At 41.2% G+C, this 25883-nt stretch overlaps 1 protein-coding gene across 2 annotated transcripts in view; it reads left to right on the forward strand.

Annotated features, from left to right (window-relative positions):
- tmtc3 (transmembrane O-mannosyltransferase targeting cadherins 3) overlaps nt 1-25883 on the forward strand; it is a 63135-nt gene that overhangs the window by 24796 nt on the left and 12456 nt on the right. For both annotated transcript variants that reach the window (XM_043709892.1, XM_043709893.1), the window contains exons 7-12: nt 9933-10185; nt 15210-15358; nt 19012-19132; nt 20369-20480; nt 21186-21289; nt 24898-25067. In XM_043709892.1, the coding sequence (XP_043565827.1) occupies nt 9933-10185; nt 15210-15358; nt 19012-19132; nt 20369-20480; nt 21186-21289; nt 24898-25067 (909 nt within the window). The remainder of the gene's footprint in view (nt 1-9932; nt 10186-15209; nt 15359-19011; nt 19133-20368; nt 20481-21185; nt 21290-24897; nt 25068-25883) is intronic.

The following is a 25883-nucleotide window of genomic DNA, read 5'->3' on the forward strand; positions in this document are numbered from 1 at the left end:
ATTTAAAAGGAAGTGCATGAGGGAGAAAGAAATACAAAAATATGTAGATAGAGTTCAGTGCAGGTGAGAAGAGGGTCATGGAACATAAAAACTCGAATGAACATTTGGCTGAATAGTCTGTTTCTGTGCTGTAAATTGTGTTTTCTCATAGAGTCGTAGAGATGTACAGCAGGGAAACAGACCCTTCGGTCCAACTCGTCCATGCCGACCAGGTATCCCAACCTAACATAGTCCCACTTGCCAGCACCCAGCCTATACCCCTCCAAATCCAAACCCTTCCTATTCATAGACCCATCCTGATGTCTTTTAAATGTTGTAATTGTATCAGCCTCCACCACTTCCTATGGCAACTCATTCCGTACACACACCACCCTCTGTGTGGAAAAGTCGCCCCTTAGGTACCTTTCATATCTTTCCCCTCTCACCCTAAACCTATGCCCTGTAATTCTGAACTTTCCCCACCCCAGGAAAGAGGCTTTATCTATTTACCCTATCCATACCCTTCATGATTTCTATACAACTATTGGTCCTGGAAGCCTGTTTCACCCTTGGAAATATTCGGTTCAAGCCAAAGCATTTATATGTTTCTTCTGACCATTGAAACCAGTTTAGGGAACATTCTGATCATCTCTGGATGGGCGGCATGGTTAGCACTGTTGCCTCTCAGTACCAGGGACCCAGGCTCAATTCCTGCCACGGACGACTGAAGTTTGCACATGCAGACACGGGAAGAGTGGGTTTCCTCTGGGTGCTCCAGTTTCCTCCCATAGTCCAAAGATGTGCAGGTCAGGTGAATTGGTCATGCTAAATTTCCCATAGTGTTAGGTGTATTAGTCAGAAGAAAATGGGTCTGGGTGGGTTACTCTTTGGAGGGTCAGTGTAGACTTGTTGGGCCGAAGGGCCTGTTTCCACACTGCAGAGAATCTAATCTAATCATAATATTCTGGTCAATATATTCTTGCACATTTACGAACTGCTATCAAACCCCCCTCTTTGTTTCTTTCATGTTCACACCTGTGAGAAAATCTCTCTGGAGTTGGTGGTCATAGGATAGCAATGCAAATCACAGTTTTTAGCTGGTTAAACTAAGTCAAAGTACAATCACTTTATAATTGCTCGCCAACAATTAGTGCTGATCCATTCACAACTACCAGCAGAGCTAGCCATATCGTCTTCCAACAGATGTTGAAAACCTTTGGTGCACTTCATTGTCTATGTGCACAGTTAGAGTTAGGCATTGCACATTGACACTTCCACGTCAACATTGAGAGAAGGGAAGTGTAACTCATTGGAGGAGGAAAAGCTTCTTATGAAAGCCTTGTGTTTTCTTTAGAATAGAAGATTAAGGATGATTTAATTGATGAGTTCAAGATGATTAATAGAATTCATAGATGAGTACAATGACTTTGTCTGGAATCCTCCAGAGGAATAAAACAATGGGACACAGCCTTAAAATTAGACTCAGGCCATTCTGGGTGATAAACGCTTCTTCTCACGCACACTCGTGGAAATCTGTAATCCCTCCCTCCCACCCCACTTGCCACATAAAAAAAAAATAAATGTGGTTAGTTTCTGCATCTGTTTCGGTTGTGTCACCATCACAGACTAACATCCATATTCCAACAGTATACGTACAGCTAGCGCCAACTCCGCTTGATGGGACCTAATAGAATTGTAGCTATGATAATTTTAAAAACATAAATGGCGATAATCTAAAAATAGGCCTTGAAGATTTCGAGTTTGTTTCCTCCAGCAGCTTGGTTGGCTGTGTGGCTCTAAGATTGTGGATGCGCTATCTTAGAAATAAGTGTCTTTGGGGTTTGGGTGGGTGATGATCTCATGTTCTGTCAATTCCCAATAATCCATTCCATATATTAAAGAACATGATAAGTTTACTTCCTTTCCTCCCTTGCTTTGGCGATTCTCATTTCAAAACTGAAAATGTTAGGTTTTTGTTATGTAAGAATGTTATGATGAAGAAGTCAAGATGAGGAAACAAAACTTAAGATACAGTTCAATCTAATAAATGATGATATGTTTAAGTGGCTGAATCGATGTTGTCAACCAATCTCAATTCAAAGCCTTTAGACAATGTAGAGCAGGATCAGTTGCTCACTATATCATCAAATATGTACAAATTGCAGATTCCAGGACTGGTGCCACTCGCGTGCATCGGTCAGGTGAGTTCCATTCATTTGAGGTCAGATCACTAAATTGAATATATTGTTAAAGAGAGGCATCCTGTTTGAACTGGGTGGCGAATCTGGAATTCTTTAGTGCAGAGGGCTGCTGAGGCCAAGTTCTTATTTTTTATCGATTGATTTTTAATCAGTAAATTGAGGAATGTGGGGAAAAGGCAGAAAAGTGGAGTTGATTATTAGATCAGCCATAATCTCATTGAATTACAGAGCAGACTCAGTGTGCCCACGTTTGCTATTTGTCAAATGATCTTCTGGTCTTAATGTCCCTTGACATGGCAGTGACATTACCATGCCTGAATTGCTAGAGGTTACTATTGATCAGAAACTGAACCAGACTGACTATGTAAATAACATAGCTACAAAAGCAGGTCAGAGACAAGGAAACCTATAACTTACTATCTGACTCCTGAAGATTTGTCTGCTGCCTAAGTTCACAAGTAAAGAGTGTGATGGAATACTCCCCTCTTGGTACCATCCAGGACAAAACTTGATTAGCACCACAAGCATTCATCCCTTCCATCATTGAGATATAGTAGGAGCAATTTATACCATCCACAGTATGCACTGCAGAAATTCGCCAAAGCTCCCTCGACAGCATTTTCGAAACCTATGACCATCTAGACGAAAAGGTTAGCAGATTGATGGGCACACAGTCACCTTCAAGTTTCCCTTCACGCCACTCACCATCCTGACTTGGAAATTTAGCGTCTTTCCTTCACTGTCACTGGGTCAAATTTTTGGTGCTTCCACACCATATGGCTTTGCAATACTACCTGCATCAAATGAGCAATAAATGCTGGTCCAGCCATTATTGTTCATGTCTCATCAGTGAATTAAAAAGAATCAAACTGCTTGTTTTCGTACCTTTCATCCCATGTAATCCCATATTGTATCATCTTTCCATCACTTTAAATTTTTCTAGTATCTAAATATGGCATGTTTATAATTATAATTATAATTTGGGCTATCAAGATAAAACAGCAATGTTCAGAGGAAATACCCTAATATTTAAACATGTTAAAAATGTATTTATTTTATTTAATAAAATTATTTGGTCAGTAGATGGTGCTCTGGAGTTTTTTAAGGTAGTACAGGTCACAAAGCAATGCTGTTTCACGTTGCCACACTCAGGTTGCTCAGTTAGGTGAATCCAGCACTCAAGTTTAGAGAAGTCAAAGAATCATAGAGATGTACAGCATGGAAACAGACCCTTCGGTCCAACCCGTCCATGCCGACCAGATATCCCAACCCAATCTAGTCCCATCTGCCAGCACCCAACCCATATCCCTCCAAACCCTTCCTATTCATATAACCATCCAGATGCCTTTTAAATGTTGCAATTGTACCAGCCTCCTCCACTTCCTCTGGCAGCTCATTCCACACATGTACCACCCTCAGCGAGAAAATGTTGTCCCTTTTTAGGTCACTTTTATATCTTTCCCCTCTCACCCTAAGCCTATGCCCCCTTGTTCTGGACTCCCCCACCACAGGGAAAATACCTTGTCTATTTACCCTATCCATAAGACATAGGAGTGGAAGTAAGGCCATTCGGCCCATCGAGTCCACAGTGCTATTCAATCATGGCTGATGGGCATTTCAGCGCCGCTTACCCACATTCTTCACGTAACCCTTAATTCCTTGCGAGATCAATCATTTATCAATTTACCTTGAAGACATTTAATGTCCAGGCCTCCACTGCGCTCCGTGGAAATGAATTCCACAGGCCCACCACACTCTGACTGAAGAAATGTCTCCTCGTTTCCATTCTAAATTGACCCCCTCTAATTCTAAGGCTGTGCTCATGGGTTCGAGTCTCCCTGTCTAATGGAAACAAATTCCGAGCATCCACCCTTTTCTAAGCCATGCATTATCTTGTAAGTTTTTAATAGATCTCCCCTCAACCTTCTAAACTCTAATGAATACAATCTGAGGATCCTCAGCTGTTTGTCGTATGTTCGGCCTACCGTTCCAGGGATCATCGTGTGAATCTCCACTGGACAGGCTCCAGTGCCAGTATGTCCTTCCTGACATGTGGGGCCCAAAACTGGACACATTATTCTAAATGGAACCTAACTAGAGCTTTATAAAGTCTCAGTAGCACACTGCTGCTTTTACATTCCAACCCTCTTGAGATAAATGGCAACATTACATTTGCATTCTTAACCACGGGCTCAACCTGCAAGTTAACCTTAAGACAATCCTGGATTAGCACTCCCAGATCCCCTTGTACTTTGGCTTTATGAATTTTCTCACCATTTAGAAAATAGCCTATGCCTCTATTCTTTTTTCCAAAGTGCAAGACCTTGCATTTGCTCACATTGAATTTCATCAGCCATTTCCTGGACCACTCTCCTAAACTGTGTAAATCTTTCTGCAGCCTCCCCACCACCTCAGTACTACCAGCCTGTCCGACCAACTTGGTATCATCAGCGAACTTCGCCAGAGTGGCCCCAGTCCCTTCATCCAAATCATTACTAGATAAAGTGAACAGCTGCGGCCCCAACACTGAACCCTGTGGGACACCACTTGTCACCAGCTGCCATTCTGAAAAAGAACCTTTTGTCCGAACTCTCTGCCTTCTGCTAGACAGTCAATCCTCAGTCCAAGCCAGTAGCTCATCTGGAACACCGTGGGCCCTCACCTTACTCAGCAGCCTCCCGTAAGGCACCTTATCAAAGATCTTTGGAAGTCTAGGTAGATAATATTCACTGGGTTTCCCTGGTTTAATCTACTTGTTACTCTTCAAAGAATTCTAACAGGTTTGTCAGGCACGACCTCCCCTTACTAAATCCATGCTGACTTGTTCAAATCTGACCCTGCACTTCCAAGAAATTAGAAATCTCCTCAACGATGGATTCTAGAATTTTACCTACAACCGAGGTTAGGCTAATCGGCCTATAATTTTTCATTTTTTTGTCTTGATCCTTTCTTGAACAATAGGGTTACAATCATCTTGGTCTTTCCCTGACTCCAGTGACTTTTGTAAGATTACAACCAACGCCTCCGCTATTTCTTCAGCCACCTCCCTCAACTCTAGGATGCAGCCCATCCAGGCCAGGAGATTTATCAATTTTTAGACCTTTTAGCTTTTCTCGCATTTCTTTTGTAATGGCTACCAGACTCAACTCTGCCCCCAACTCTCCTTAATTGTTGGGATATTACTCATGTCTTCCACTTTGAAAACTGATACGAAGTACTTATTAAGTTCTTCAGCTATTTCCTTAGCTCCCATCACTAGCCTTCCTGCATCAATTTGGAGCCACCCAATTTCTACTTTTGCCTCTCGTTTACTTCTTATGCATTGAAAGAAACTTTTACTGTCATTTCTAATATTACTGGCTAGCTTACCTTCATGTTTGATCCTCTCCTTCCTTATTTCTCTTTGTTATCCTCTGTTTGTTTTTGTAGCCTTCCCAATCTTCTGATTTCCCAGTGCTCTTGGCCACTTCATAGGCTCTCTTCTTCTGTGATACTTTTCCTGACTTCCTTTGTCAGCCATGGCTGTCTAATCTTCTCCTCCACCCCGGATAATCTAATTTTCTTTGAGATGAACCTCTGTACTGTGTCATCAATTACACCAAGAAACTCCTGCCATTGTTGCTCTACTGTCTTACCCACTAGGCTCTGCTTCCAGTTGATTTTCGTCAGTTCCTCTTTCATGTCCTTGCAAATATATCCTAAGTTATCCTTTTTGCTTCATTCCTACTCTGCCTCGAATTTAAATGCTAACTGCTGCTAATTCTTCTACTTGACTCCATACTCCCTGTTGCTTTCCCTTTCCCTCCCCACCCCGACTCACAAGTTTAAAGTCCTAGTGATCACCCTATTTATCCATGCCCCTCATGATTTTATAAACCTCTATATGGTCACCCCTCAGCCTCCGACGCTCCCGGGAAAACAGCCCAAGCCTATTCAACCTCTCCTGATAGCTCAAATCCTCCAACCCTGGAAACATCCTTTTAAATCTTTTCTGAACCCTTTCAAGTTTCATAACATCCTTCCAATAGGAAGGAGACCAGAATTGCACGCAAAATTCCAAAAGTGGCCTAAACCATGTCCTGTACAGCCGTAACATGTCCTCCCAACTCCTGTACCCAATATTCTGACCAATAAAAGAAAGCATACCAAATGCCACCTTCACTACCCTATCTACCTGCACTCCACTTTCAAGGAGCTATGAATCTGCACTCCAAGGTCTCTTTGTTCAGCAACACTCCCTACGACCTTACCATTAAGTGTATAAGGAGAAAGTGAGGTCTGCAGACGCTGGAGATCAAAGCTGAAACTTTATTGCTGGAACAGCACAGCAGGTCAGGCAGCATCTAGGGAACAGAAGATTCGACGTTTCGGGCATTAAGTGTATAAGTCCTCCTAAGATTTGTTTTCCCAAATGCAGCACCTTGCATTTATCTAAATTAAACTCCATCTGCCACTCCTCGGCCCAGGTTCAGTTAAGAGTCCCACATTGTTGTGGGTGGAGTCACATATACACCAGACCAGGTAACGATGACAAATTTCCTTTAAATCATAGAATCTCTACAAATCAGATAGAGGCCACCTTAAAAGACATTAATGAGCCAGTTGAACTTTTCCAACAATTTACAGTGGCTTCATGCCAGATTTTCCAGATTTTCACTGAATTCAGAACACTCTACCTTCTGTTGTGGCTGGATTTGAACCTGGGTCCCCAGAACATTACCTGCATGTCTGGGCTAATCATTTCGCAATAATACACGGCGGCTCAGTGGTTAGCACTGATACCTCACAGCACCAGGGTTCCAGGTTCGATTCCAGCCTCTGGCGACTGTCTGTGTGGAGTTTGCACATTCTTCCCCTGTCTGCGTGGGTTTCCTCCACAGTCCAAAGATGTGCAGGTCAGGTGAATTGGCCATGCTAAATTGCCCATAGTGTTAGGTGCATTAATCAGAGGGAAATGGGTCTGGGTGGGTTACTCTTCGGAGGGTCGGTGTGGACTTGTTGGGCAAAGGGCCTATTTCCACACTGTAGGGAATCTAATCTAATGTAACCTAATACCATTAGGCCATCAGCATCTTGAGACTCCTGTGTCAGCAATCTTCGCAAGATTTTATTTCTGCATCAAAAGTTGTGGGCTGAAGTAATGATGAATGACTGTAGTGCTGAAAGAGTGCTGCATTATCAGATATACTATTCTTTGTCTGAGACACCTGACCAAGTCTATCTGTTTGAGGAAATCCTGTGGCACCATTTGAAGGTTGTCCCAAACAAAACTTGTCAGTCAATTATGCACCCAAATGATCAATCAACAAGTTAGATAGCTTCACCCTTGTCGGTACTTGTCAGGATAAAACAAATCATTGAATTTCCTGAATGTTCAAGTATGTTGGAAGGCTTCAAAAATACTTGATAAGACATTATCTATCTAGGTCCTAAATTCTTCAATCTCTCTCTCAACTGTATTATCAGAGTTCCAGGGGTTAGATTGTGAAGGGCGATTACGTCAACTACAATTTCAGTTAAATTACGAAGAGAAATTTGGCACTGACTCAGTTTGGAAATATTATAGCTGTTGGTCAAAAGAATAGCTTTGAGTTTGGCTTAAGGAACAAACTAAGGCAGATTGGGAAGGGAATACCAGAGCTTGTTTTTTCACGGCTGAAAGCCATCAGTGAAACAAGCGCAATTGAGTGTATTCAAGAGTGAGAATCGCAGATATCTCAGAGCATTGTAGGACTAGGAGAGCATAGAGAGATAAGGTGAAACTATCAAAGGATTTGAAATGAAATAATTTTAAAATTGAGACCTTGCATAATTGTGGGAGCCAGTGTAAATTGCTGAGTCAGATAGCTTTATATTCCCTCGAAGACACAAGAGTAAGAATGTATTTTATTGAGGTTTTACTGATAAGATGGGTCAAAATAAATTGTTCCATGGTGATAGGACAAGAGAATGTAGCTATAAAATTTGAACCAGACATTCAGGTGAAAACATACGAAGCACTTGTTCGCGCAAAGCGAAGAATGTATTTGAATCTGTCTTCCATGAAAAGCAGCAGAGAACAGTTGATTTAATCATTTTAAATCCAAGATTTATCCCAATATATGTAAGGTTAGGGAGCCAAGGCAGGTGAATGGAGTTAAAAAACACATCGCACATGATTCACCAAATTTCAGATCAAGCCAATAAGAAAAGACCATAAGAAATATGAACAGGACTAGGCTGTTCAACCCCTCACGCCTGGGCCATTCAGTAGGATCATAGCTGATCTGACATTCCTGGAATCCCACTTACTTGCCTTTTCCCTATAACCCTCAATTACTGATCAAGAGTCTAGCTATCTCAGCCATAACTAAACACAAGGTCTCACCAACGCTGTCTATCAAATAAGTTCAAAAGGCACTCAACCCTCTGAAAGAAGAAATTTCTCCTCCTTTCAGTCTTGAATTGGTATCCCTTTATCCTGAGACTGTTCTCTCTGGTCCTAGACTCTCCCATGAGAGGAAATATCCTCTCAGTATCTACCCTGTCAAGCCCCGTAAAAATCCTTTGTTTCAGTGAGGTCACATCTCATTTTTCTAAACTCCAATAAGCGGAGTCTCAACCTGTTTAACCTTTGCTCATAAGATGGTCCTTTCATACTGGGCATCATCTTAGTGAATCATTTCTGATTTGCCTCCAATGAAATTATGCCTTTCCTGTCAACACTCCAGATGTGGTCTTATGAGCACCTTGTACCATTACAGTAAGACTTCCCTCGTGGTATACTCCAATCAACCCCCTTAAAATAAAGGCCAGCTTTTCATTAACCTTCCTGATTACTTGCTGCACTTGTGTGATCACTTTGTGGTTCATGCACCAAATACCCCAAGTCCCTTTGTGTTGCAGGTACCTGCAGTTTTCTCTATTTAAATAGTATTCTGTTCTTTTGTTCTCCCTTCCAAAATAAGCAACTTCACATATTCCCACATTATACTTCACTTGCCAATGTTTTGCCAATTTACTTAACCTATCAGTATTTCTCATAAACGTTTTTGTGTACCCCTTCAGTTTGCCTTTTCACTTTTTAGTGCCTTTCACAAAGTTAACTGCAGTACATTTGCTTTCTTCCTCCAAGTCATTAATATTGTAAGCAGCTGCAGTCCCAGCACGGTTGCTATGGAACGTTGGTTACAGGTTGCCAACTTGAAAAATAACCCCTTTCCCCCACTTTGTTTCCTATCCCATAACCAATTCTCTATCCACATAATCTGATACCTCCAACGGTCTTATCTTATGACTGAACCATTGGTGAGGTACCTTGTCGAGTGCCTTCTGGAATTCCAAATACAATGCACCTGCTGGTTCCTCTCTATCCACTCTGGTGGAGACCACCTCAAAAGGCTCCAGTAAATTGGTTAGTCGCAATTTCCCTATCATGAATCCTTGATGACTGCATGATTCAATCACGATTTTCCAAATGTGTTGCTATTATTTGCTTCATAATGGATGCCATTTTTTTCCCAAAAATAAATGTTAGGCTAATTGTCCTAAAGGACTCTTTCCTCCTTTAATACCTCTTTATTACCTTGAAACTTTTGATCACCTGTGTTGATATTTCCTTGTGACTTACTTTGAGATTTTATTGGCTAATGCTGTTATCAACACCGCCATGCATTTTACAGTGTTAAAGATGCTGAATAATTGTAAGTTTTGTTAAATGGGTACAAGGTTTTTTTTTAGATGATTGCCAGTAACTTAATTTTTCTCTTGCAGGTTTGATAATCCAGCTGCTGTCAGTCCAAGTCCTGTAAGGCAACTCACATTCAACTACCTCTTGCCCCTGAATGGTTGGCTTCTCCTGAACCCATCAGAATTATGCTGTGACTGGACAATGGGCACTGTCCCATTAGTGGAATCATTCTTTGATATTCGAAACCTTGCCACAGTCATTTTCTACTGTTTAATGGCTCTACTGATCCATTATAGTCTTCGCTATCCTGGAGAATCATCCCAAGTTGTAATAATGGTAAGAGCAGCTGCAGACGCTGGCCTAGTGATTGCTGTAGCACAGTTAAAAAGAGAATTCTCCACTGGCAATGACCAAAGGATACAGGTCAGAGGAAATTGACAAGAGAATCTGGGCAAGGGGAAGATGAGTGTTGTTTACCATAGTTCTGGAGGTATGTCACCTGCAAAGGTGATGGAAGCAGATTCAGTCATAACTTTCAAGCTGGGATGGAAATGGAAGGGAAATACAAGGTTATGAGTACAGGCTGAGGAATGGGAGTAATTATTGTTTTCAGAGAGCTGGCACAGGCGCAGTAAGCTAAGTAGCTGTCTTTTTGTGTTGTATGATCCTGTGATAACTGTTGCAAAATGAGTTTATACAAATTGGGTGTGCTACAATTTTGCTGTCATGCGAAATATTAAGTTATGCACGTTGGCAGGAAGAATAGAGGAGCTGAATATTATTTAAATGGACAAAGACTGCAGAAAGCTACAGAAAAGAAGAATTTGGGAATCCTCATCCATGAATCATGAAAAGCTACCATCCAAGTTCAGGAAATAGGGAAGGCAAATAGAATGTTGGCCTTTTTCAAAGGGGATGAAGTATAAAAGGAGGAACATTTTTCTCAAACTGCACAAGGCACAGGTCAGACCACAGGTGGAATACTATGAACAGTTTTGGACCTCTTATCTAAATAAAAATATGCTGGCATTGGATACAATCTGTAGAAGGCTCACAAGGCTGATATCAAGTATGGGCACACTGTTATGAGGAGAGGTGGGTGGATTGGGCCTATACTTGTTGGAATGTAGAAGAACGAGAGGCGAACGTATTGAAACGTACCAGATTCTTTGGGGATGAGACTGGTAGATATGGACAGATTATTTCCCTTTGTGGCAGAGTCTATGACCAGAGGGCATAATCTCAGAAAAAGGAGTTTCACATTTAAGATAGAGGTCAGTGAATTTGTGGAATTCTCTACTACAGAGGGCTGTCCAGACTAGTTTGTTATGTGTAGTTCAGGCTGAGAGAGACAAGTTTTTAATCCGTAAGGGAATCAAAGGTTATGGGGGAAAAGGCAGAAAGTTGGAGTTGAGAATTATCAATGAGATCAGCTGTGATCGAATTGAATGGCAGAGTAGACTCAATGGGCTGAATGGCATTGTTCTGCATCTACATATGTTTTATGAAAGAAACTTGTCTAAACATTGGGGTTATTTAGCCATTCTTCTAACACTGAAAAATGCAGGGAGTTGTTTGCAAGAAATACGTAGAGGATATTAATACAGTATTGCATCACATGTTTTCACTAACCATTTATTAATTGTTCCTCAGAAGTCTTTTAAGAACTGTGTTCTTTGCTGTTGAGCTTAAATAAGCGTTCATCATAATTAAGAAATGCTATGCAAACATCTCCCTAGACTTCAGTTAATCCACATTCCTTTCACAATCAGAAGCAGCCTCTATTTCAATAGAAGTATTTAACTTCAATGAGTCCCAAGCCAGTTAGCAGAATAATTGCTTGTTAAACTGATGCCCGAACTTTAAAGGCTAGGACTGTGAGAGCCGGTTGCAGGCAAAGAACTCCAGAGGGTTTAAGGCCTTCCCAACAGTGAGACAAAAGGAAAAGAGGTAGCAAAACGTTGACAGGTTATAAAAGACTTTTTGGATCAGTCTGCCCCACACATTTGTTCTTCTTTTTGACTATAGTGTCCATTCTGATGTTCCAAGGGAAGATTCTGATGGGATGGGGGTGAATTAGATTTATGGATGGCGATAGAATTAGTACATGGTGAAAGTGTCAAAGGAGCCCACCCCAGCGCTCTCTATCCGAGGCAATTTAGCTAATCTTATTCTTCTTTCCTTTCCCTGCAATCTGGAATTTGTTTACCCACCATTGGCTTATCTATTTTCCTTTGAATGCTTCAGTTTGAATCTTTATCTGCAAACAATTGCAAGACAATTTCTTTCTGTTTCCTCTTTATGAACCTCTCATGAATTTGAGTACCTCCATCAAATCTCAGATTTTGCTGCTCTAATCTGAGCTGGATTTAGATTTCCCAGAATAGCTCAAATCTCTGAGGCCATAGAGGGTGGGAAAACTTCCACTTTGGGAAGTTTGAGGTATGTTGTTTGGATGATATACATATAGCTTTGTTCTAAGTCTGAACGCATTCTCTTAGCTTTGACAGTTTAATTATTGTATAACAATGATTGCACTTCAGAAGTTCTTCATTAGCTATATAGGACTTTGGAGCATGCTGAGACCATGGAAGGTGTTACACAGGTGCAAGTTTGTTTTCCTGTTCTGTGCTAAAGCAGAACACCATTTTCTAAAATGAAAATGTGTTCATTCATGCATCCATTCATTACCATTATCAGAAAGTTGAATGGATTTCTTCTGTTTAAAATGAATACTTGCATGTTTCATTTGGCATATTCTACTTTTGTAATCTTGAAATTTGATTCGATCCCTTGACAAACCCACATGACTTGGTGTGCTAGTTAGATGGGAGGGAAAGATGAAGAGCAGACTGACGTGCTGTAATGTGACATGACCAAGTGCGAATGGTGCAGCAGTGTTTTTATATCTAGTTTTGTGTCAGTGGCTTTGCCCTTCCCATTTCTTCCAACCCTCCATCTATCCAGGGTCCCTGTGGTCTAATAGTTCTAGTCTGTTGCACATCCGAGTTTCATTACTCCACTCTGCTTTCAGTCGCCAAAAGCAATAAGTTCTAGCGTTCACTTACCACATTTATCCACCTCTTTCTCTGTTTTTCTTCCTTCCTTGAAGTCACAATTTAGGACCTAGCTTTTTGATCACTTGTCCTAATATCTCTTTCTGTAGTTGAGTTGAATTTTGTCTGATTTATGCTGGTGCGAAGCACCTTAGATCATTTCACGAAGTTAAAAGTGAAATGATTTAAGTTGGTGTAATTTTGTGGCCATTTTGCTTGGAGCAACTTGTGTCTGATTAAGAACTGAGATCATTTGAAGTAATGTCCAAACCTGCTAACACCAGCCAGTTCAATCTAATGTGGCCGATATGTGAGACACTTGTTCTGACTCGAAAAGTCTTCCCAAGTCACCTGACTGTAAAACAATCAAAGAATCAAGAGATAATTAGCACTACCTCGTCCAGAGACCTAATAAATTTCACAAAATTGTAGTGAGTTCCACAGCTATAAACTGCAGTTGTTCTAATGAAAGAATTGACTCAGTTTTGCACTGGACAAAGTTTGAAACAGGAGGGGCAACCAAAGCTGCAAGATGAGTAGTGGAATAAATGTAAAAAAAATTTTCAGTTTTTTATCAATTGGTTTTACCATTTAACTGTGAAAGGTGCCTGCTGGTTGCTATTTTTATTTGTTGATGTCACTTGGGCATCATTGGCTGGACCATCATTTACTTGCAGCTTGTTACCAAGAGGACAGTTAACTGTCAACCATGTCGCTGAGTTTCTGTAGTCACGTAGGTCAGACTAGGTTAGGACAGTAGATTTACTTCCCTAAAGGACATTAGCGTACCCAATGGGTTTTTACAACATTTGACCAAGGTTATTGGCTGTGAGCTTTTCATTGTAGATTTTAGAGTTCAAGTTTCACTGAGTTAGTGGGATTTGAACCCATGTCCCTAGAACATTAGCCTGACGTATTGACGTTACCACAATGTGACTGTTTCCCCATTTTCTTGCATTTTGCCAGTATTTTTATTGAAGAGGCAGATAAGGGGAAGACTTGCATTCATGAGGAGCATTTCTTGAGTTTGCATCCCCTCACCCAGCAGGGTGAGGGTGGTTTTTTTTTTTTTCAGACATTTTCACCATGGCTTTGTTCATGGAAAATCATGTCTCTCGAACTTGATTGAGTTTTTTGAAAAAGTAACAAAGAGGATTGATGAGGGCAGAGCAGTGGGCATGATCTATGTGGACTTCAGTAAGGCTTCCCCATGGGAAACTGGTTAGCAAGGTTAGATCTCATGGAATACAGGGAGAACTAGTCATTTGGATACAGAACTGGCTCAAAGGTAAAAGGCTCAAAGGTGGTGGTGGAGAGTTGTTTTTCAGACTGGAGGCCTGTGACCTGTGGCGTGCCACAAGGATCAGTGCTGGGTCCACTACATTTTGTCATTTATGTAAATTATTTGGATATGAACCTAGGAGGTTCAGTTAGTAAGTTTGTAGATGACACCAAAATTGGGAGTGTTGCTGAACAAAGAGACCTTGGAGTGCAGGTTCATAGCTCCTTAAAAGTGGAGTCACAGGTCGATAGGATAGTGAAGAAGGCATTTGGTATACTTTCTTTTATTGGTCAGAGCATTGAGTATAAGAGTTGGTAGGTCGTATTGCAGCTGTACAGGACACCCATTAGGCCACTTTTGGAATATTGCGTACAACTCTGGTCTCCTTCCTATTGGAAGGATGTTGTGAAACTTGAAAGGGTTCAGAAATGGTTTACAAGGATATTGCCAGGGTTGGAGGGTTTGAATTATAGGGAGAGGTTGAATAGGATGGAGCTGTTTTCTTGGAACTTTTGGAGGTTGAAGGGTTATCTTATAGAGGTTTATAAAATCAGGAGGGGTGTGGATAGGGTAAATAGACAAAGTATTTTCCCTGGGATGGGGGAGACCAGAACTAGAGGACATAGGTTTAGGGTGAGAGGGGAAAGATACAAAAGGGATTTAAGGGGCAACTATTTCACGTAGAGTGTGGTGCGTGTATGGAATGAACTGCCAGAGGAATTGGTGGAGGCTGGTACAATTGCAAAATTTAAAAGGCATCTGGATGGGAATATGAAAAGGTAGGGTTCAGAGGGATATGGGACTAGATTAGATTGGGATATTTAGTCGGCGTGGACGAGTTGGACCGAGGGGTCTGTTTCCATGTTGTACAGTTCTATGACTCCATTTCACACAGCAAGCAGTAGTTGTGACATGACTTGTGTTCTTTCACTTGAAAGTGCTCAATAAAGAATTGTATAACTGATGTTTATTGTTTAACATCTAACTCTACATGTGGCTCAAACTATGCTCTCTCTTTTCAGGCACTTTCTTTCATGGTGTTACCATTCATTCCGGCATCAAACTTGTTCTTCCCTGTTGGCTTTGTGGTAGCAGAGCGTGTGCTTTATGTTCCGAGCATGGGGTTTTGTTTGCTGGTTGCCCATGGATGGAAGAAGATAGCAGAAACATGGTATTGTTATAATTACTCTGAATCATTGTATTCATTTAATTAAATGTTCAGTGTGCAAAATGTTCTGCATTGATCATTAACAGTATAATTAAAATAGAATTGGGAACATTGCTTAATTCTAGCCAAGCACCAGGGTTAATTTCTGAAGGAATAGAATTGAAAAGCGGTTAAATTGTATAGAGCAAAGGCAAAAGTTGCTGGAGAAACTCCGGTCTGGCAGCATCTATGGAGAGAGAGCAGAGTTAACAATTTGAGTCCAATGAGCTGCCTTCAGAACTGGACTGTATCATGAACTGTTTTCTCTCCACAGACACTGCCAGACCTGCTGAGTTTTTCCAGCAATTTGGCCTTTGATTTGATAGATGTAAAGGAGATGGTTCCACATATTCGGGTTTGTGGTGAGTCCAGACTATGATGCACAAATACGTGATTCTCGTTAATAAATCCAATAAGAATTCAAGATAAGTTCTTGACTCTGAAAGTTTGGAATGTGGAACCTAGTACCACGTGGAGTAACTGAGGCAAATGGGACAAATGCATTTGAAGAGGAGCTGGATCAATCCATTTGGGAGAAAAGCTGAGGAGGGCTGATATGATTAGAAGTAGAGGATTTGGGAAACTCATGGAGGAGAAGCACAGACGTAGACTAGTTGGACCAAATGGCTTATTTTCAACTTTGCACATTCTGCCTAATTCTTGATATCATCTATTAACTTCCACAATGTTGTAACCCGCTGCCCTCTGGAACAACCCATAGCCAGTCCTCAAAGCCTCCTCACAGCTGTCCTCAAAGCCTCCATGAAAATATACAATGCCCTCAATAACTTGTCTGAATCTTTCGCCCAGTTCCACCCAACTTGATAAGAAGCATCTGTGAAGGAGCCATACATTTTGATAGTTTCCAACAAACCCAGATGGAGGCGAATTGCATGTTGGAATACTTAGAAATATGGATCCTTATTGGGGCACCATAATTTCTGTCTTTTCATGTGCAGTGTCATTGTAATTCAATGTCATTTGGTCCAAACCAGTATTTAGAACGATGCATGGTTCAGTGGTGAAAACAGATGGCATCTTATAAAAGGGAATTGGATAAGTAGGGAGAGAAGATTGCATGGAAAAGAACGGGTGCAGGGGATGAATTTGATGGCTATTTGAAAGAGCTAACATGAGCATAATGGTCTCCTGTGTAGTGTGATTCGTATGTTTTGATGAATCCTGCAACAACGGACACATCATTCTACTAATACTGCTCTTGCAGCTGTAAAGTATTTACTAAACAATAAGAATTGAGGATTGCCTTGTTAACGTGCTTTGGATTTTTAAAACATTAGTCTGTCATAAATGTGAGGGTCACAGCAACATTCCTGCTACACCATTATCTCCCCTATGAGTCATCTTAACTGTTAACATTTTGGCAGGGCAGTTTTCTTCAGTTTTTGCACTTGGTTAAAGATTAGGAGCTGCCAATATCAGGTGAACCAAAATTTGGCAGAGCAACTAAGTTTGTATGGATTGTTTTCTTCAGACCAATGACAATGATTTACATGTTGCTTCTTAATCCACATGACGCACTGTGACTAAAATCAAATAAATTCATTAGGCAGTTTAACTCTGGTTGGAGAAAGTGAGGACTGCAGATGCTGGAGACCAGAGTTGAAAAGTGTGGTGCTGGAAAAGCGCAGCAGGCCAGGCAGCATCCGAGGAGCAGGAGAATCGACGTTTCGGGCATAAGCCCTTCTTCAGGAATGAGGCTGGTGTGCCAAGCGGGCTGAGATAAAAGGTGGCTGGGGAGAGACTTTGGGGGAGGGCCGCTGGGAATACGATAGGTGGAAGGGGGTGAGGGTCAACACCGCCCTCTTGACCTGCAATCATCTTCCTGACCTCTCCGCTTTCCCCCCCCCCCCCAAAAAAACAACATTTCCTCTTGTGGACATATTTGGGACAGGCCAGACTTTGAATTCTGGCTGGAGACTTCTCCAGGAGGTATTTGGGCAATCTTTAAGATTATCTTTGATCAAACATATTCTGATGGTATTTGGAAAATGTAGGCCATTGTAGATTGCCAATTCGGTGTTGTGCTGAGGGCATATTTGTGTAGGAAAGTACTATCTTTCAGAAATTAAAGAGTCATAGAGATCGGGGTAGTACAGAAAAAGGCCGCTCAGTACTATCCTCAATCTGGATTAGTGATGCTGGAAGAGCACAGCAGTTCAGGCAGCATCCAAGCAGCAGTAAAATCGACGTTTCGGGCAAAAGCCCTTCATCAGGAATATCCTCTTCCTTCCCACCTATCCACTCCACCCTCTTCTCTGACCTATCACATTCATCCCCACCCCCATCCACCTGTTGCACTCTTTGCTACCTTTTCCCTGGCCCCACCCCTCTCCCATTTATCTCTCTACCCTGGAGGCTGCCTGCCTTCAGTCCTGATGAAGGGGTTTTGCCCGAAACCTGCTCCTCGGATGCTGCCTGACCGACTGTGCTTTTCCAACACCACTTTAATCTCTGCCCTTAATCCAAAACCACCTATCCTAAATTAGCAGACCACTTGTGTCATTATTGTTTGCTGCATCACGCAGTGATTTTCAAGACATACTGTATAAATTTGACTTCTCAATTCATAATGACTTTAACATATGTTTTATTAGCGTGAGGCTTTCTTCATTCTTCAGAAACTGGAGTTTCTGGTCAATAAAGAATAGAATAGATTAGAATCCCTACAGTGTGGAAACAGCCGTTTGGCCCAACAAGTCCACACCAACCCTCTGAATAGTATCCCACCCAGACCCCTTCCCCTACCCTATTACTCTACATTTCTCCTGACTAATGCACCTAGCCTACACATCCTTGAACGCTATGGACAATTTAGCATGGCCACTTCACCTAATCTGCACATGTTTGGACAGAGAGGGAGCTGGAGCACCCAGAGGAAACCCACACAGATACGGGGACAATATGTAAACTCCACACAGGCAGTCGTCTGAGGCTGGAATCGAGCCTGAGTCCCTGGCGCTGTGAGGCAGTTGTGCTAACCACTGAGTCATCACGCAAAGTTATGGAATTGAAGTGCATCGTGTTTCAGCAAGTCCTGAAATGATTTTGAGTCTTTGACTATGCCATGACTTTGGGAATTCCTAACCTTTGGATACTAGACACAGAATTGCACACACGACTCTTGGAACAAGCAATAAAATGGCAGAAGTCACATGTACGTACTTCCTTTCATGCTGTTAAAATGCCCCGGAGCCCTTTACAGTCAGTGAGAGGGTTTTGCAATGCTGTCATCGAAAGCATGGTAGTCAAGTTGTGTTTCTCAAGTTGCAATAAATATCAATGAGACAATGATCAAAGATTGTGGTGGATAAGAGATGCACACAGAGCACATTATCAAGGTGAACTCTGCTATATTTTGACATCTTTTCCATCCAGTTGGAAAGGGGTTGGGCTTTGTTTTAATATTTCGCCAAGAAGAAGCCTGGTTGACTCCATGTTGGTAAAGGCAGATTGGGGTCGGTATTCACTTTATTTTTGCTATCATAACTGATTCAATTGAAACCTCTATTCCGCTGAACCAACAGCACTTAATGCTGTTTATTTTGTATTATTTTGTCAATTCATTGACTTGTTTTTCTTACTGTACTTTTCTTCAGGAATCTAAAGAAGTTGTCCTGGATTGGTTTGACAATTCTGCTTGTTGCCCACACTAGCAAAACAATTTATCGCAATTGGGATTGGGAATCTGAATACACCCTATTCATGTCTGGTCTGAAGGTATGATAAGGGGATGGAAATTAGATTAATATCCAGTAAGTTGAATATATTTTTCACAAAACCAGAAGTTTGGGAAAGTTCAGCAGGTCCAGCAGCATCTGTGAAGAGAAATCAAACCCTTCCTTAGAATATATTTATCAATTGGCTTATATCTTTTCCAAAGCTTTTGAAATGTTCTTTATTTGAGCTTTGTAGGACTCTCCTTTCAGGGAACATATTTTTAATCACACTGCAACTGATATGACAGAATGGAATGAAATGTAAACAAAAATGTAGCTGTTTTCTATATTTTTAAAAAATCACTGGGAAGCAATCTATTTTAGTCTTGTTATTCTGTGCACGCAAATAGTGGTAGGACAAATAGAGAAGGCTGTCAAAAAAAGAACAGATGGAACCATTTCCTTAATAAAAATATCAGAAACAAGAGCAAAGATGTTTTGCCAAATCTTCATAAGACAGTGATGAATTCTCAACTGGAGTAGAGTTCAGTTTTGGCTCTGTGCTTTTAGGAGGATGTCAAAGCCTCGTCAAGATTCCGTGAGACGTTTGCTGGAATGTGTGAGGGACAAGGCATTCCCATGATGGGGAGATATGTGAAGTAGAGGCGTTCTATTCAGAGCAGCAAATGTTAGAATGGGGAGTTGATCGAGGTGTTCATAATCATGAATAGCTCTGATAGAAAAGCTGTTTCCAGTGGCAAAAGAGCTGACAGAGGGTACAGCTTGCAATTCACACAAGAGCCGGAGGCAGCATGAAGAACCTTTTTATAAGAAAGCAACTTGTTCTAATCTAGAATGGATTTACAGGATGCTGAAAGATTTGTTTGTAACGTTCAAAAAAGAATTGGCTGAATACTCAAAGGCTAGAAATCGGCAAGGGGTTATGGGGCAAGAGCAAGGTAGCATGACTAATTGCATAGTTTCATCAAAAAGTTACCAAAGACGCAATGCAACAACTAACCTCTTTTTGCACTGCATTTTTAAATTCAGTTTTAATACAAAAGGGTGATGCAGCCTTCAAAGTTCTGTGTTCAGTTACAAATGTTTACCGTGGCTCTCATTTGTGTATCTTAACTTCAGTATTTGGACCTTGTGTCTGTGGGAAATTTGGGCAAAAAGGAGTCAATAAGTATATAAATAGTTTGGTGCCCATCTTTTAAAGTGGGTTTACAGGAATTTGGCAACCTTCAGAAGTTTTGCTCCCAAACTGTAATTACACATTTTTTCAAAATTAAAGGTCAATAAAAACAATGCCAAACTTTGGAACAACGTGGGACATGCTTTGGAAAATGAACATAATTATGGGAAAGCTTTGAAGTTCTTCATTCAAGCCACTAGGGTTCAACCAGGTAACACAACCTCCATTAAGTTATAAAATAGTTGAGCAGTTAGAGATGGGTGTATCCCTTCTGGTAATTGTTCACATCAGATGGGAAATGAGAGTTTAGATTGTGTACAGTTTAAATTGACATTGGCTGTGCTGATTGAACACACAGTCCATTACGCGCATATTGCATGCATGTGTATGCATGATTGGAATATTTTGTGTTTTGCTATTGCACATGCGTTGCAAAATTCTAATCCAATTCTTAAGTCAAGGCAAAGTTTGAAGAAGAAAACCAACTCGACAACAAGAGCAAAATTTATGTGTTGGCAACTGAGAGATTTTTTTCTTTACCATGCTGTATTAATAAAAAAACTGAGACTTTTCCAAAGTCACTGTAAATAACCATATGAGCCAAGGGTGTGCCTTCCTTGCACATTACTATATCTGAGCCCAGTTTGTTGTTTGTTTCCTGAACTGTTGCTTTGTGAACTGGACTTTCAGGCCATCATTCATAATTTCACTAGCCCTGAAATGAGTGGCATTAAAATTGCAATATTGCTTCAGTATTCTGAATTGTTGAAACATCAAGCTGTTTTGGGAAGCATGTACTGAGAAACCTGCATGCGTCCTGTTGATGCATTTTAGATCAGATATGTGTAAAGCCAGTAGAATGTCGATTAGTAACACTTTGTGGTGTGTTTTATTGTTTCTTGTTCTTACCACAAAGATGATATCGGGGCCCACATGAATGTTGGAAGAACGTACAAAAACCTGAACAAAACCAAAGAAGCAGAAGATGCCTACATGCTGGCAAAATCACTAATGCCGCAGGTATGCTGAGCTTTCACAACGGCTCAAATCTTCTGACGCAACAGTTTATGCTAGGAGTGTCACTTAATGGACAGTTCTGAGGAAGAGTCATATTAGAAGAATATGATTTCTTTTTCTTCACAGATGCTGCCTAACATGTTGAATGTTTTGGCACTCTGTATTTATAATGAAGTGTAATACTTAACTTAATACTTAACTTAACATGGGCGGCACAGTGGTTAGCACTGCTGCCTCACAGTGCCAGAAACCCGGGTTCAATTCCCGCCTCAGGCGACTGACTGTGTGGAGTTTGCACGTTCTCCCCGTGTCTGTGTGGGTTTCCTCCGGGTGCTCCGGGGTCCTCCCACAGTCCAAAGATGTGCAGGGTCAGGTGAATTGGCCATACTAAATTGCCCGTAGTGTTAGGTAAGGGGTAAATGTAGGGGTATGGGTGGGTTTCGCTTCGGCGGGTCGGTGTGGACTTGTTGGGCCGAAGGGCCTGTTTCCACACTGTAAGTAATCTAATCTAACCTAATCTTAACTCTTGTATCTAAAAGGCCCAATTATCTCTGGGCTGAGATCTTCAGGCTGTTGTCAGTGCATGACCCAATATGTAAGTGTGAGAAGCAATTTACTGCTTTTAATTTTCTTAGAATTGACAAGTAGTAATTATACAATTATTCAATTTATTAGAACATTAGGATCAAAATAGGTCAGTCAGGACCTTCAGAACCGCATTACTTTTGAATTAGTCTTCTCATTTTAACTTCATCCTCCAGGCTCTGATTTTTCTAGTTGAAATCGCATATACCTCTTTCAATGTCAATGTTTTCTTCATACAATGTGTTGTCGAAAACGAGAGCAATGCATGTGATGGTGTCTGACCAAAACTATTTCATTGCTGAAGCATAACTTTCTCCCCATCCTTTGAAATAAAGCAAAAGATGCATCAGGCTGGCTTTTTTTTAAATTCCAGATTTTATTGAATTCAAATTGTACTATCTGCCATAATGAGATTTGAACTCAGAACCTCAGGTTTTGGATTATTTACCCAGTAAAATTACCATTATGCCACCACCTCCCACACAATGACTCATGAACCAGTTCCTTTGGACACCAACATTTCTAAATGTCTCCCCATTTAAAAAATATTATTTATTTTCAGCTAATGTGAATAACTTAGCACTTATTCACATTATAGATTAGATTAGATTACTTACAGTGTGGAAACAGGCCCTTGGGCCCAACAAGTCCACACCGCCCCACCGAAGCGCAACCCACCTATACCCCTACATTTACCCCTTACCTAACACTAGGGGCAATTTAGCATGGCCAATTCACCTGACCTGCACATCTTTAGGACTGTGGGAGGAAACCGGAGCACCCGGAGGAAACCCACGCAGACACCGGGAGAACGTGCAAACTCCACACAGTCAGTCGCCTGAGGCGGGAATTGAACCCGGGTCTCTAGCGCTGTGAGGCAGCAGTGCTAACCACTGTGCCCATTATATTCCATCTGCCATGTTTTGCCCATTTACTGAGGCTATCTAATAAAGCAGCTTAAAATATTCTTAAATCTTTCTCACGACATACATTTCCACCCTGTTTTATGTTATCAGATTTGGACTGCTTGACAGCTCTCTCTACTGCTGTACAGTTCCGCTGTTTTTATAAATACTCAAGAATGTTTTGTGTTGAAGTTGAATGACTTTATTCTCTCATCCATGTTGCACTCCACTTGCCATAGTTTACCCACACTCTCAATCTGACTCTCCTTTTGCAACTGCCTGCCCTTACATATACTCCTTTTTACCCTTCAATGTAATGAGTGGAAAACTTGAATATTCAGTTCACTAATATTTCATTCAAGTCAGCACTTCTCAGAACCCATCAATCAAGATGGGTAATATTTCCTAATATTAAAGATCCTAGTACTGTATTTCCCAACTTCCAATCCAAGTCAAAAAGGTACTGCTGATTCCAGTCTTTTATTTTTGTTTCCGTCATTTTTGTTAGTCTTATCTGGAAACATACTGAATGCCTTATTGATGCTCGTGAAGATAACATTCACCAACACTACTTTATCCATTTTATTTGTGATGTACTCAGTATAACTACATTTGAGAGCCAAAACTCGTTTTTCACAAAAGCATATTGGCGCTCTTTGAGCAGCGCATTTGTTCAACTGCTCAGTCGCAGTATATCTTGTATCCCTCCACGAACTGATGATGATTTATGTAGTTTTCCTTTCCACTCCTCCCTGATTAATAGATTGACACTTGTCAAAGTCACTTGCCTATTAATTTAAAACTACTTTCCTCTTAGTGATTTCTGTTAGTCCATTTAAACTTAGAAGAATAAAGAAGCTATGTAAACTTACTTGTGATTTGGAAGAGTCAGTGTTGGACGGGGGTGGACAAAGTTAAAAATCACACAACACCAGGTTATAGTCCAACAGGTTTAATTGGAAGCACTAGCTTTCGGAGTGCTGCTCCTTCATCAGGTGGTTGTGGAGTATAAGATTGTAAGACACAGAATTTATAGCAAAGGTTTACAGTGTGTTCCAGGTTTACAGTACATCACACTGTAAACTGCAATCTTATACTCCACAACCACCTGTTGAAGGAGCAGCACTCCGAAAGCTAGTGCTTCCAATTGAACCTTTTGGACTATAACCTGGTGTTGTATGATTTTTAACTTACTTGGTCATGATGTTTGCCTTTATGTTAAATGTCTACGCTACTGTGAAAAATTTGACCTTTACAATCCTATTTATTGCTACCACACATGCTGTAAGCATTGTTACAAAACTCACTCGTCCATGTTTAGTGGAGCTGCCATGTTCATTTAAACAAGGGTTTGTCTTCATTGCTAATATGAAAAACTGCAGTGATCAAACAATTGCTATCAATAATAAACTCAAAAAAGTGAGGAATGAAGCTTGTGGCTTGCCATCGTTGTATGAGATCTGGCCTGTGATATCTGAGAGGGGTGCGATCTGTCAGGGGTAGGGGGGAAGCTGTAAGGATGAGAAGGAAACAGATTCCCTATTTTTTTCCCCCCCTCTGACCGTCCCCATCACCACCCTCCCTTTGCCCCTCATCACCCTCCCTCCCTCCCTCTCTTTCCCGTCATTCCTCTCTAAACTCCTGTTTCTTCAGTTGCATGCACAATTTGTATATATAATGAAATTGCAATTCTACGTGATCATATAGAGCTGACTGCATATGCACGGATTAGGATTAGCTGCTCTCAAAGTCATTGCGCTTGTGTTTCTGGATTTGTGACAGTGCATTTGCAAGTGATTGTGGGTGTTGGTAGACACTGGCTTCCTATGTATTAGTGTCCCACTCCCGTAGTCTGTGAGAAGCTATGCCCCCTCTCTGTCGCCGCCACCTGCCCCCATTTTTTAAAACAAAAAGTCTGTGCATATGTAGGCAGACAGCTTTAAAGAGGAAACCAGTGTGTTAATGCTGTTCAAGAACAAGTTATTGCTGTGCATTGGAATGAACTAACTTTTTTGTTATGTTGCCTACGCCAATATTTGTATAAAATACAATTTGAAAAACCTATTAGAGAACTGAGATGCACCCATTTTGAATTTTTGCATGTTTTCTTTTTCGAGAAAGGTTATACCAGGAAAGAAGTACGCAGCACGAGTTGCACCCAATCATCTAAATGTTTACATCAATCTCGCAAATTTGATTCGAGGGAATGAATCTCGTTTGGAGGAGGCTGACCAACTGTACCGCCAAGCAATCAGTATGAGACCTGATTTTAAGCAGGCATACATCAACAGGTATAGAATCCTCAAAACGTGCTGTGCAGAAGGAGGCCAAGTAATCCACTATGTCTGTGCTGGCTCTTTGAAAAGGCAGCTGTGCTTAATTTTGCTGAATCTAACTTTCCTGCTTTTTGTCTCTAACCCAGTTGTCCTTAAGAATCTGTGTAATTCCCTTTTAAAGAAGATATTTATCTTTTATTAGATTAGATTCCCTACAATGTGGATACAGGCCTTTTGGCCCAACAAGTTCACACTAACCCTCCGAAGAATAACCCACCCAGATCCATTTCCCTCTGACTAATGCACCTAACACTATGGGCAATTAAGCGTGGCCAATTCACCTGACCTGCACATCTTTGGACTGTGGGAGGAAACCGGAGCACCCGGAGGAAACCCACGCAGACACTGGGAGAATGTGCAAGCTCCACACAGGCAGTCGCCTGAGACTGGAATCGAACCTGGGACCCTGTGAGGCAGCAGTGCTAACCACTGAGCCACTGTGCCGCCCCTATTTCACCACCTACTCAGTGAACCGGATTCTAACAGCTCTATGTGAAAAGGTCTTCCCATTGCCTCTCTTCATCTTTTGCTTCTGGTTTTAAATCGACGATCTCTGATTAATGACCCACTTACCAGGGGAATGATTTGTCTACTCAAAATCTCTCATCGTCCTGGAAACCTCTTTTAGGTCACTATAGCAAAGCCTTTGTTTTCTGCTTTGTTGATAAGGATGTTGTTTGTTCACGGCTTGAGAAGATACCAATGGTGAGAAGTCCTCTTGAGCCCCTTAAAGCAGGTTGATAGGGCAGAGTGGCTTGCTCAGTCATTTTA

The sequence above is a fragment of the Chiloscyllium plagiosum genome, chromosome 19 (genome assembly GCF_004010195.1).
Source record: "Chiloscyllium plagiosum isolate BGI_BamShark_2017 chromosome 19, ASM401019v2, whole genome shotgun sequence".
NCBI classification, from domain to species: domain Eukaryota; kingdom Metazoa; phylum Chordata; class Chondrichthyes; order Orectolobiformes; family Hemiscylliidae; genus Chiloscyllium; species Chiloscyllium plagiosum.